This window comes from Botryllus schlosseri, chromosome 1 (assembly GCF_051294905.1).
Source record: "Botryllus schlosseri isolate E-star chromosome 1, Bs_hap1, whole genome shotgun sequence".
NCBI lineage: Eukaryota > Metazoa > Chordata > Ascidiacea > Stolidobranchia > Styelidae > Botryllus > Botryllus schlosseri.
In genome coordinates this window covers 13,429,933-13,444,313 of record NC_137236.1, presented here as the reverse complement: position 1 = coordinate 13,444,313, position 14,381 = coordinate 13,429,933, and the positions used below count along the sequence as shown (strand labels likewise).

Below are 14,381 nucleotides of genomic sequence, written 5' to 3'. Positions count from 1 at the left end.
TGGAGAATGGGGAAAATAAGGCGAGTATATAGATACTGCAGATTATCTTACGTTGATCGAAGTGACTTCTGAACTGGAGTCCTTGGTTTGTAGAAATATAACATACATCTGCCCAAAAGACAATTAAGAATGACGCCTACATTGTTAAAATGGCTTCTTATCGATACATGTCAATATTACACAAGTTACAACATTCCACTTTAGCAGGTATTTTTCACTATTCCACGACTGAACGTGACCAATGTCTACCTATCACAAGTGGTGTGGGCAAGATCATTGAAAATATATTTTACGAATATTGATGAGGACACACGCATAATTTTGCAACCAATTGGATGCCCGATCAGTCTACATCTTGTGAAGATTTTGACACCCTTGCCCGGTAAGCAGTTACTTTTTCTAATTACTTGACCGCACGTTGAAGGAATAGTAATGAATAGACCGAAAAGGCCGCAGTGGTTTTCAACGTGGGAGTCGTTTGTCTTATTTCTAGGTGTATCGAAGGTGCTGAGTTGTTTTAGTAACCGGCTTCCCAAATATGCCGTGATTAGCTGCTGAAAAGAATATATATACATACATTGTACGTATACAATTTATATATATCATTGGCTGTGGGCGATGGTGCCTACCTTTTTATTAGGCCTCTAACTTTTTTGTACCGAGTTTTCCAAATAGGCAATAGACATCATATACATATACAGGGTAGTCTACACATTTACGGAAACACAAGCGCAATTGCCGTTACCAGTTAAGTGCTTTGGAATGTATGTATCGAAAATTATAAATTGAAAGTGTCCTCGGGGAACGCCTAAATGTTCTCTATTTTAGGAACTTGTCCTCTCTTTCTCTGAAAAGAATTTAAAGGCCACGAAAAATGCGACTCCAACGCGGTGAACGTCAGAGTTTCATAAAAAAAAATCGAGAAACGACTCAAAGTGATGACCCGTTTTTTAGTCAACACAATACTATAGGTCAGAAACTTTTCAAAATCACCAGTTTTCTTGGAGCTTTCAGAATTTATAAAGTGTCCTCCTCATAGGATTCGAAAATATGGTAACCCTGTAATAAAGGGTTTGTATAGGAGTTTTGAGTAGTGGGAAATAAAGTCTCGCAATAACTCTTAAGTGGGGAATGAAGACAAAAAGGTTGGGAACCACTGCTAACCGAAAGTGTTGACTTACGTTATCCCTGTGCTCTTTTGCAAGGCTTGTTATTTTAAAAAGATGGGTCATGGGTGGCTGCTATATAACTGACTGCTAACCTTGGTCTTTAGGCTGGCACTTGATTGCACAAGATAGCATCACTGTACTTCCCACTAATCTTCAAAATTATGGAGTGGCCGGAGAAACTGCTGCAACAAAATCGAACTTCCACACGTGCGACAAAGTATGTAATTTCACTCCGTTCAAATCAAGCGCAGTCGATTACTTCTCGTTGCTACCAATCACGTCGATTTGTTTGGAAATATGGAAAGAGTATGGTATCGGAAAGCCTATTCTTATCGAGAAATGGCACATGGCTCTGAAAAGCGAATGCGGAGGCAGCCCCGACGAAAAGTTGAACTTCCTAAACATCGCGGTAAAGCAGCGGATATTCAGCACGAATAGATGCGAGAGAGTGTCGCAAGCGGTTGCCAACAAAAGCTGTGCTTTCAACCGCGTATATCACGTGGATAATAGCATCAGTGGTAAAGGTTAGTGTATAGCCGTCAGATATCAATCTCAATGCATTTCATGGCCAGAACCGCAATCCGAACCGCATGAAATTGACATATGTTAATTAGTATGGATTGTGTTCACGTTCGCGTTCTGTGTCTGAACCTCTGAAATTTGCAGGTTCGCGTTCACAAACGAACCTTGGTAGGTTCTGCATTGTGAATCTTTTTCACGTGTTACAATATTTCACGTCATTATAACATCTTTGATTGCATTTCTTTCCTTTTCAACTTCGGACCACTCTCCGAAAGGCGCTGGCTACATGAAAAGAAACTCAGCATTAAACAGGCATGCATCTTGTCAATTTCGAAAATTATTTGCCCAAAAGTCTGCTCGAAATATTCAGCTTTCCGTCTGCAAATTTTAGTGACTTTCTGCTGTGAGCTTTGGCCGCAATCTCGCAATAGCAAGAAAGAAACACACTACTGGTACAAATCAGCGAACTGTGCTTAGTCAATCAATCAATCAATCAATCAATCAATCAATCAATCAATCAAACGTCAACCAATCAAACGTATGATATGATAATATGTGTCTTTCCCCCAGAAAGTTCGATCGTTTTGCTAAAGATCTTCGTGAGAAACACGGAGTGGGCAAGATATCATTTTCACTCATCCAAAGTAATTACCGCAACGAATCGTAGCGCGCTAGTATCCAATGCAGAGCAATGCGCGAAGCTATGCTCCGCTTCGAAATGTCGAGGATTCTCTATAGAAAAGAAAACCATGGACAAAACTGTGTCGTGTTTGATTAGCGATGAGAGGATACAGATGAAGTCATCACCGTTCAGCGTTTCTTACGTTTTACCAGGTATACGATTAGAATTGTAGTCAATATCCTTATCCTGGTAAATCCTTTTGCTACATGCATTTTCACAGATTACAATGTTTTCTATGGAGATTATCGTGAATATTTGATTGCGCAAGGTGGGTGCTTTATTGCCTTAATAACCATATACTGAGGAATACATCCTGCGAAGTAGATTGATACTTTATGTTACATTGTCAATTCAATGCTTAGGTTGTGTAGGCTACTTTTTGTATGTGACGAGTAGATTAGTACATGGGCTACAGCAGGGGAAGACAATTTGTGCGGCCGTCGACATGCACATTGAATTTTCGAATTGACCCCCGAATTTTTGAGACTTTTCAATTAAACCTAAAGTTTTCTTCGCGCTTTGCGCGATTCAATATGACATCGTTTTCGATGTTGATATAGTAGCATAGGGCTACCATACGTTCTCTTTTAAGAGGATTTGTCCTATTTTTTGACTTTTTTAAAGGTATTTTGAGCTGTGAGCGAAAAGATGACCTTTTTTTTAGTCGACCGATCACAAAGTGGGAAAAGTTCACCGATTTTTGAGAATTCTTCTCAGGTTTTGCAAGTCTCATATTTCTGAAAAAGTGTCCTCTTTTTAGATTTCCAAAATATGGTAAGCCTATAGTAGCATCCTATGCAATCTGAGCCCCACAGTACATATGTGAATAGCAGAGGAGAATGATGATGGCCCATATACAGATACCAACTCGGAATCGCGTGCTCTTCACGAAAGAAATTTGTTTTGGTACGTTCGGGCGATTCCACCGACAATCCTCATGATTGGTCAAAAAATAACAGCTTGCAACTTAGTGAATAATAGCAATTGGCCCACCCGAAGATACATCCTCAATTATAACTTGCCCTAGATTTTTGAAAACTCTTTTGAAATATCTTTCATCAACTCCACAGGCGAATCTGATTACATGGGTTGGGAACGGATCAATGTCTGATGGTACTATGTGAAACTACCAATATCAATGACGAAATTCCTTCGTGAATTTTAAAAATATTCGCGCCTTTTGCGACCATAACCAATCCTATCAAATCAGTACTCGCGATTTTGGTGCGTACAGTAGGCCGATATGAATAAATAGATTAGTCCGAAGTTCGCCGGGAATGGACATGGATAGTTTAAGATGGGTAGGCCTATTTGGCGTCGAGCTAGTTTCCTACGGTTATGCCCTGGTGTGCTTCCGCAGGCTATGTGAGTAATCGTGAATAGCAAAAAGGTTGGCCACCCTTGGTACATACCAAAGATCACCGGCTCGTTTTATAGGGAAAATGGAGCATCGTTCTACCTATAAATCTATCCTGCAGTAATAGTATTAGGGCTGGTATCAACGATTCGTTATTATTATTGGAGACTCAGAGCATAAAAAGCGAATGTCGAATCAAGGTTATAACCAAGACATAGTTTTGACTCGAGTCAAGTCAAGTCATTTTCTTTCCACCGAGTCAAGTCGAAGTCATTGTGTTCACTGTTCAGTTTCGAGTTCAAGCCACTTTTTTCAACTCTGTTCGATTGATATAGAAATGGCTCGCATTCATAATATCGTAATTGTTCTCAGTCCTAAAAGTTTCTGGCCTTATTTTCCAATATCAGGACTGATAGACGTTACACCAATAATGTGCTGACTTTACTGTTCTTCGAAGTTACAATGAAACTTCTGTCTTTGCCGTCGCAATCTCGAGTAATATGACTTGGTTCGAGTCATGCACAATGAATAAAGTACAAGTCGAGTCAATACACAAATTGACTCGAGTCGAGTCATTTTACTCATTTGAAAAAATTACTCGCGTCAAGTCGAGTCGAGTCATCAAAAAATCGTGACTCGAGTCATTACAATCCTGAATATATTCATAATTATTCCGAAGCTTTTCGAGCAGAAACTCATTCGTGGTTAGTGGTTACCGTCAGCTATAATGCGAGCATTCATAAACGTTGTTTATCAGCAATCGGAATCGCTAATTACGGCGTCACACAGAGTAAATACAAGATTGAAAATACGAGGACTATAGCACAGGCACGACAGGAACAAAACAAGTCAATGTGATATTTAAAAATCATACACAAATTATGTGCTCTATTGAGCCCACCGTCATGCCAACATGAAGAGTTTGAACATTTTTTAAGCAAAGTGTTTAAAATACCATTTGCTTTCAATTAAACCTTAGATACATGTGCTCTTTTTGCATAAAGCTTGAATTACCTGGGGAGATCGATTTGGGGAGATTTTAAAGCCTCGACACCTGTCCATTTGTCATGTATGAGGTGTGATATAGGTATGGACTGATGCCCACCATTGGATGAGTATACATATAAAAGAGTATAAAATGTCAGCTCTACAACATGATAGGAAATGTCACACTGAATTCTCGGATAATCTATGTTCATGGCGGCATCAGTAGACAGCAACTTCGAAAGCTTCTTTCGGCCACAGGCCGCTGAATCAACTCCGGACTACGTTCTCTTAAACGATGTCTTACGTTTATAAAACTCTTGCGTGCATTTCGTAAATAGAAGTAGCTCCGGCCCGTTGTAAGTGGCGCTCGATCGAATTGACTTCATTGTTTTTACAGACTCGGTCCGTCAGTGCGCTCCAAGGGGTATTGAATTGACTCCGCAAATCACATCGCACAGTGAAGCCTGGCATTCCAAAATATTCACATCAAGTGTACAGTGAGTGAAGAGAACTACCCTTTTTTACACTCGAGGATTTGTTTGAGGGCCGCTTGCACTTCCATCTGCAATTCGTTTAGATTGAATTGTAACGGATCTGCCAATCACTCGTCTGGATATATAATAACCAAATACGTTGGGGTATTGAAAAATAGTCATGTCACTCACGCGTCCGCATTGATTGCCGATTCCTGGTTGAATCTCATCTGGTCGGTCCAAAGAGAATGCGACGGTAATACGGTGAGACCATATTTTCGACCCTGTTCTACTAACAATTTATGCTTCGAGCTAATGCACCAGAACATTTCTTAGTGTCATTTAGTTGTTTATTCTAGGCCTATTTCTTCGCTTGCAGGAATGCGCGGTGGACGTAGTCTGGAAAAATCTACTTCCCCTGATGCTGAAACCCAATATCCAGGTGTTATTCTATTGCTTGCCACCGAGATTATCGAAAACGAATGATACGGGGATCTATCGATCTTTTCAGTTTGATGTTCAAGAAACATCTGACGCTACGGATGTAAGTTCGTATCCATGTAACCGCCTTAGCTGTGAAAATTCCAGCGTATATAGTGTGAATACCGTTTTCTATGTTCTATTGTTTTCTTTGTGTGGATTTAATCTAAGAAGTCGTGCAGCATGTAGGTGGGTGTCGAGATGATATATGATTCACCAGGAATGTGTATGAAATCATTGCTGAAGCTAAAAGTCTGAAACAGTGGTTCCCCAACCATTTTCGACTCATCGCCCCATTATCAAGCTCGACACAAATCTGCGCTCCCCATATTTACGGATCCGATAAAGAGGACATAGAAACGGGAAATTTAGTCACCTAACTATGATCGCCAGTGAATTGACTCAAAGAATGACATTTTTTCCTAGACGATGCTCGGAAAACCGGTTTCCGCGACTACTTTTCGTTACATTGACTTTTTATCAGTCAACTTTTGCGTCATTTACTGAATGAGACGTATTCACGTGCATTTTTATTCGTGTTGATTAAATATATCTCACTTGTCCGTTCTAACATTTTCGCCCCCTATCGTCACCAGATCGTCCCTTTGGTATTTTCACCCCTTGTTTCTCAAACTCGCCCATTGGGGGCGATATCGCCCACGTTAGAAACCACTGGTAAAAAGGCAATACAAAAAAATCGGAGGAAAACAGACTACAATAATAACCAATTTTATATGTTCTGTTAACTGTCACAGGCCACTTTCTACTCGCCAAGCGTAGACGAATCCATTTCGTCAATGAACGGAGATACAACATGTCCATTCTCAATTGCTAAAAACGTATCATGGCCTGCTAGCAATCCAGGGATTGCAACAAGTAATTGTCCTGAAGGTAACGCGGCTATTATTTCTAAATTGTGACTTATGTACGGCGGAAAAATCAAGTAAGCGTTGAACTATTTCCTTTTCTGCCATTAGGCAAGACTATTTTATTTTATCTCAGTCATTAGAAAATCTAGTATACCGTGCAAAGGAATTTCCCGTGCACTTATTAAATATTAAAACTAGAAAAGAGCCACGTAATTTCTTTTTAAACTCTACCCGAAGTCACAATTGTTCACCGATACATTGCTCGAAGTGGACAGTTTCATTTTTCACACTGATTTTATCTAGAAATGCTGACTCCATCTAAGATATCTGAGATGATTATCAGTTCATGCCACTATGCTATGTCAATGTTGAATCTGAACAGAAGTATTTACCAAGTTTAATAATGATAATAGATCAGGAATCGCCAACCTTTTTGAAACCAAGACCTAGCCTGCTTCTTGGGTACTGATTATTGCGATGGATTACCAGTAACTTCTGCCGTTTTTGCGTGCTCAGTTGGATTTCTTCACTTAGACATTCAGAGCACTGGGCAGGGTTTCCGCCCATGCCAAGAACATAATTATCACTCATCGGGACTACACCAGTGTCTTCTGGCTCAGTTGCGTTACTGCACTGCGTTCCGAAGCGCCAATCTCCTCGTAAAGACTCGGGAATATTAACTAGATTCTCGTTAAATCTGTTAAATCTCCGCGTGGTCTAAGACGAACAACGCTCCGATCGACAACTGCGTTCGTATGTTCATTATGGTCGACTGACCCATGTGTAACTCCTTTCCATATGAATCCCTTCTCCAGTTCAACCCTCATTTTTTTGATATTTGCTACTGCGACCTCGGGCGATTCATTTGGTTTTCGCGGGCGACCGGTCAACCGTGGGCACCGCGTTGGTGACCCCTGTTATAGATTGTCCCAACAAGTGAAAATTATATCCGACGTTTATTCTTCTATATACGTATGTAACAAATTCCTTCTGTAAAAGAATGGTATGCACTGTGTATCCGCATATTTTTCTGCAGATGTATTCTAATAGGATATACACATCAGAGTGGGAGCAATTACAATAATTCAGTTCAATTACCATTACTCCCTTGCATGTTTCAAGTACATTGCAATTACAATTACTCGATGCTAAAAATATCGAATTACAATTACAATTACAATTACCGTTAAACATGTAATTAATTGCAATTACAATTACAATTACAATTGCAATTACTGTCAAACATGTAATTGATTCGGTGGAGAGGTGTTCTTTGACAACCGTAGCGACCTAATTAGCAACAATCTCAAGCTATTCAGTATTCATGTTTTATTCATGATACGTAGAATAACCTTTAATCATAAAAAATGCTCGAACGTATTCGAATTATTCCTAATCATGAGTACTGAAAAGTGAAAACACAGAAAAATCTTTCAAGCGAATGTTAACAACCAAAAGTTTGAGCGACTAACAGCGAATAGGCGACAGGACAGTCAATGAAATGTAATCAAACGATTAGGCTACTCAGAGCTGAGTGAGGATAATGAAATGTAATTGGTAAGGCGTCAGCGATAAGGATGATAACGATAAGACGTGTAAAATTAAAATAAATGTAAAAGGAAACAACCTCCTGATAACTACGAATTACAACATTTTGGTTCGCACTTATATTTTCAGTTGCTCGAAAACTGTTAGATTGCATTTGATGAATATAAGGGAGCGAAAATTTCTGGACCCAGTAAATTTGTCCAAGATTGGAGGTACAATTGGGATAAACATCTCAACAAATGCGTGATCAAGTTTGATGAAGCCTTGATTGAAAACTTGAATTTATTTTTGCAATTGTTGCAGCAAGCCTCGGTACTGGTCAGAGATTTGAAAATTAAACTCCGACCGTGATGTAGGAAATGGTCCAGCACTGGTTCTCTAACTTTTTTAGACACGCCCCCCTTTATGACAGTGTAATATTTCTTGCCCCCCTTATCGTCATATCACACAATCAAACCAGAATGTTAGCAATCCTTGCAGATAGTTTGATGGTATGGCAGGTTATGACTGCTGGTGATGAGAGAATTCTCCAATATGAAATTCGGACTATACGCAGAGCAGTAGGCCTAACTATGAAATGGAGGTGAATCGCGCCAAGCGCGGGAAAAATTTCAGTTTACCAGAGCTTCGCGCCCCACTTCAGAAGCTTTCACGCCCCCTCCCAGTTTGAGAACCTCTGGTTTAGTCATTGTAATTCACAAAGTTATCTGTTGCTACTGAAGTATGGAAAACAGTTTAGCATGGCTGAATTATCTCGTTATATCGCGGCACGCATAGAACACCGATGTAAATGGGCTAATTATTACAGATGGCGACTGTGTACTAAGGCCTTAAGGCCTTGCGGCCCCTCGTCGTCATCCTGGTCGGTAACGGATTTTCACTGGTGTGACGAATAAATGATTGATTGATTGATTATTTTATGTTGTGATTGTCAGTTTCCATAAAAATGTAATTGAAATTGTAATTGAGCAAAATTTTTATCAAATTACAATTACAATTACATGAAAAAATGTAATGAATTACATTCAGCTCAGTTACAAATTACAATTGATCCCACTCTGATACACATATACAATTTCTAAGGTACATTGTAATCTCTAATGTACGTAAATGCGTGATTTTATCGCTCAGGAACAATCGGTGAAGCGTCCAGAATTTGTGAAGATTACGGCTGGTCAACCAATCGCGAACCTGATTTGAATCAGTGCAGATCTGCCATTAGCCTCGACCTGAGTTGCAGTCTACGCGATATCATTGCGAAAGGTTACATCATTCTATTTCCCATTTCCACACAAATGGCGCTGCATTTCAGAAGTTAGCCAGTTTTTTTTCCTGGGTGAATTTTCACAAACTCAATGTCTTCCTGCGAGCACGTTATTTCTAAATCATATAAATATGTTAACTCACTTGGTAATATTAACTAAATATGTAATAAACGTATCATTTTCTAAGTGTGTTCACAGGAATGATGTAGTGGGAGTCAGGATTCGCTGACGAACATATTAGGAGTCGGATATAGAACCGGCGTGGTTAAAGTCTCCACAGCCCTGATCTTCATTACGTTCCGCATGATTTACTGTAGCTATTCCTAATATTCCCAAACTTACTAACATTTTTCGCAGGAAACCGTACGCAATACGACTTGCTAACGTTGGCTAGAAGACAGGCCGATTCGATTCAGGGGCATCCTGACCCCATGCTCACCGGCGATTGGCGGGCAAGTTGCTCGCATGCATGGAGGTAAGTTTCTTCAGCAGATTTGACCATTTTATAAGATATGCTATTGGACGGCATTGGTATACTGTATTATCGAATACCTGACGTGCGTTTGAAAGAGATTCTGTCACCCCTCGCCTTGTTGGGGTTGGGGTAAATATAGGGATTAATTAGCATTGCGTTGAACCACACATATTACCATTTGAGCATGGTTAGAGCTCGACGGTGAAATATCACTTTCCTAGAGTTGACGTTGGTGCAAAGTTGTGCTATTGTTGAAACCTACCCGCTGCCAATGAAACATCAAAAATGGTATATAAGTGCACCATCGACTCCTCCCAATACGGACACTTTGGTACCGTTAACTTTGGCCGAATTATGCAGAAAATCAATTGCTCGTTACAAGGCCATGCGGAAATTCGGATGGCGCATTGAAAATACTGTCATCTTGTGTATTTATGAATTGCCGCTGCGCTATCTGCCATAATGGGCATTGATCACAAAAACGTACAAGAGTTATACCTTCAGGTTAGTTGTATCGCACAGGTCCGTACTCCGGTACCAAACGTCTCGAGAATTACTATATGTTATTTTCTATATTACTTAGTAAAGCACACATATAGGGTTAAAAAGTAATTCTTCAGTGGCTGAAAGACTATTTTAGCCTGACAAAGGTGCTCCAACAGACAGTAGGTAATTTAAATCGAGTAGCTTCTAGCTAGGCTGGAAATTTTTCCGTACCATTCTGTTGTGCAAGACGGACGCAATTGTATCGAAACAAAAGCGACTATAAGGCTAATACGGCCTTATATCAGCTCATTGTCGATTGTTAACGGATGGGTCTACTTTGTTTCACCTTAATCACTCATCTTGTGTTAAAATATAGATAACGAACCTGCGGATAGATAGGCAACACTGGTCGTCACGCTTGCTTGCTCAGTGTAAATTATTGCTCCGTGCTCAGCAATCTGAAAGCAACATAATTGCTAATCCATCTGATCAGGACAATGGAACCCCCTCGAAAAACACCTCAAAGTCTGAAAATCGGCATTGTTTTGAACAATCGCCACCACGCAAGGGTCATTGTTATGGTTTTTGTGCTGCGTCGCTGCGATTATTTAGAATAATGCCGATTTAAAGATTGACGGCTATTTCGGGGTGGTTCCATTGAGATTGCTGAGCACGGTGCAATAATTCACAATGAGCAAGCAAGCGTGACGACTGGTGTTGCATATCTATACGTAGGTTAGTTATCTATAGTTATAACGAGCGAAGTAAGCCTACTGTTTGTTATGACATAACCTAACGACAGAAATTGCAACCTGTGCTCGAATTCAGCGGATAATTGTCCGAATCAACCGGCGTTTTTTACTTGTAATTTTCACTTTTTCCGTTTCTGAGCATTTTGACCGAATAAAGCGGTCATCCGGGCTATCCGATGCTGGAATGAAGTGGAGTCGACTGTAGTTACATCTTTTTCTAGGATATTACATATTTAATTTTATGACATTTGGAAAAACATTTATTACCATCTATGTTTTCAAATCACTTACATTCCAGAATCAATTTATGCAAATTCTCTAAAAATCGACAACCAATGTTGTCACCCTTATTATCAACAAGAGATACCATAAATGAATTCGTTCGGAACTTATATTGTCATTTCGTGCATTGAAATGAGGGTCGTGAGTAGTTCTAAATTAGAGGACAAAATACGCGATTGGGCCCTGAGACGAACCCAGCACTCCAGCCAGAATGTATACTTTACTTTGAGCTAGATAACAGTGGGAAAAAAAAGATTTTCATGACGGAAATCGTAAATCAAGTATATATATATTAATCAAGTGCTCAAATAATAATCATTCATGAAAACAGGCTGCGACTTTCACGTTCATTAACCCGCGTTTCTAAACAAACCCTTCTGATAAGTTTGAGAATCACTGTTTTCAATACGTTCACGAGTATTTGATGTTTTCCCGCAGATTGATAGAGCTTGCGTCCTCGGGGGTTGTACGTGATGGAAAAGTTGCCGGCGAAATTGCCAAATCTGTTGTGAAAACGGTCGACGGCCTGCTCAGCGAGAGGAATTCGGCAGCTTGGGATGAACTGCAACACGTAAGGGCGCTATCCCATGTACGTTCATCGTAGAAGACCGGGACAAAACGCCTAAACCTTCCGTGTTTCAGAATATTTCAAGTCACGGAGAACTGATATCTAACACTCTAGAAAGCGCAGCTTTTTTACAAGCGTCGTTTTTTAACAACACCAAGACTGAGATTTTGATGGGGTCAAATGCGGTGATTCAGGTATGATGTTGGCACAGAGACTCGATCTTTATCATAGGTGATCCGTCACGAAGTATTTCGATTTTTTTCTATTACCCAAGTCGGTTTTGCCTACCTGTAATACTTGCTCAAGCGTTTTCGCCGTTAAAGTAATTCTATTTCTGCATGAACAGTTATTTAGGCACAACTATACTTACTGTTTGAACTTTGGATTTTGATAAGTCGAAAATACTTTTGGGATAAGTTTCTGCGCGAGAAAGTGCTATTTACTTGGTATGCAGTTTACGAGCTGGTGGAAATCGGCAAATACACTGTTTTAATATATCGTGTAGGTTTATTGAGTCACAGTTTGGACTTTATTGTTGGTTGGCGAAGGCTGACAGGTCCAGAATTTCAGGAACTTCCACTTGTATGGCAAAAACTAGATAGGTATGCCTGAATTCTATTTATTATATCAATTTATGTAATAATGGAATGAATGTTGCAATGACAGCAATCTTCTAGTTCCGAACCTCGAACCAGCTTATTTAATTACCGGGTCGTATGTTAACCCGATATTATTTATCCTCAAATTTAAATGTCTGCTCCAATGGTTCTTAATACGGGTGCGATCGAATTCAAGAGTATCAGTGAATCAGTCTCAGGGGTTTGTCGGATGTCAAGGCTTTGAGATGCCAATAGCGTTTGCTTCAAGATGTCTGCTAGATCAGTCCTACACGTGTATGAGTAATATGAAAATGAAAGAAGGCAGCAGATTTTGCTACAAAAATGATATGAAAGTGGCATTTACCAATCTGAAGTCCGGCAAACCTTAAATTATCTCCTAAAAGGTAACTGGTTCATTTCGTCCTGACACTTCATTGCCGCTCATTGGAAACTCGGTGTGAATCACTCGTTGCCGTGTCGCTGGGCTATAATTGTTCGGAAATATGTCGATTTTTATCTTCCTGAATGATTTGTTGTGGATTACAGTGCCTTAACTAGATTACAATTCAAATCTTCTATAACTGTGATAATGAAATAAAGACGCATTTCATTCCGTTTTTTTTACGCTTAGCCTGATATAAAATTACTGAAAGAAGAACAGTTTAATTTTCCAACTACGAAGAATTCAATGAAGGCATACATATGGTGATTGTCGGGTGGTTCAGTGGTTTCCAAGAGGATAGGAGTCACTGGTCTAGTTGCAATAGGGTGAAGGAAATCGAGCGTGAAGTGAGATGTATTCTAGCAGAAGACAAAAGATGATAATTCACGAATTCCACCATAAAACTCTTCAGTTTATGAACATATGTGACCATGACGATGTAGAAATCTTGCATAATTCAGCGCCAAAGGCACAATCGACCTAATGCACTATTATATACGCCATGATTCCAATGTTACCATTCATTCATCTTTAGGCAATTAATTATTACATATATAATTTTATTTTAAATTGAAGTATTATTCATCACTTATTCCAGATGACGTCATGTGTCGCCACAGCTGCCATAAAGAGAATAAACATATCCTCAAGCATTGCGAAGTATGGATCAGCGTTGATACCTGTAGAACCTATTGTGGGCGGAAAAGTTGACATTGTTTTCATTTTGTACGAGAGCTTGGAACGGCTGCTGCGTGAGAAAAGTATATTCTTGAGTGATTTTGCTTTCTGCATGACGTTAACATTTATGCTGGTCGTTGGTGTGCTTTAATAACAAGTGCACGGATGTTTCCAGACAGTCAGTAGGCTATGCATTGTTGAATCACACACTCAGCGTAACTTTAAAATACTCCTCTTTTACAACAGCAGTGTTTCAAGCCGGAGTACTTATTGTTTTAATTCTGAATAATTTGAAGAGATGGGATTTCAATACTATTGAATAACATATTCATGCTAACTTGCTGACGATTACCCCTGACGAGTGTCAGGCTAAAACATTTCGGCGTATTTCAATATAAATATGTTATTCAATTGCGAATAAAGAAATTATATTTGTGAGGTTTTGATCCATTTACATACATTGTGGTATTTGCTCACATGTACTGATCGATTGGGACTTATTTTCAGAAGGCAGAACATTTGCGAAAGCACCACAAAATCCTGTCAATGAAAGTATTGAAAATGCAACGTCGACATCGAAAATTGTGACCAGAATTTTAGCGGCATCCATACGACCAGCTTATGCCGGGCAGTTCAAAAGAGAGAAAGTGATTATATCATTGCAACACAAGGAACATATTGAGGCCAATATCATCGGTGTAAAGTAAGTATTGTTTCAGTGATTGTATACCCTCGGTTATGTGCGTT

The 14,381-nt window shown here is 39.6% G+C and overlaps 1 protein-coding gene across 1 annotated transcript; it reads left to right on the top strand.

The window, feature by feature from the left end:
• Window positions 1–1,265: 1,265 nt before the first annotated feature.
• Window positions 1,266–2,697, top strand: LOC145437454 (uncharacterized). Its single transcript, XM_080314718.1, has 2 exons — window positions 1,266–1,693; window positions 2,262–2,697. Exons 1-2 carry the CDS (start codon window positions 1,516–1,518, stop codon window positions 2,543–2,545), a joined length of 462 nt encoding a protein of 153 aa, XP_080170844.1. The 5' UTR covers window positions 1,266–1,515; the 3' UTR covers window positions 2,546–2,697.
• The last annotated feature ends 11,684 nt before the right edge of the window (window positions 2,698–14,381 follow it).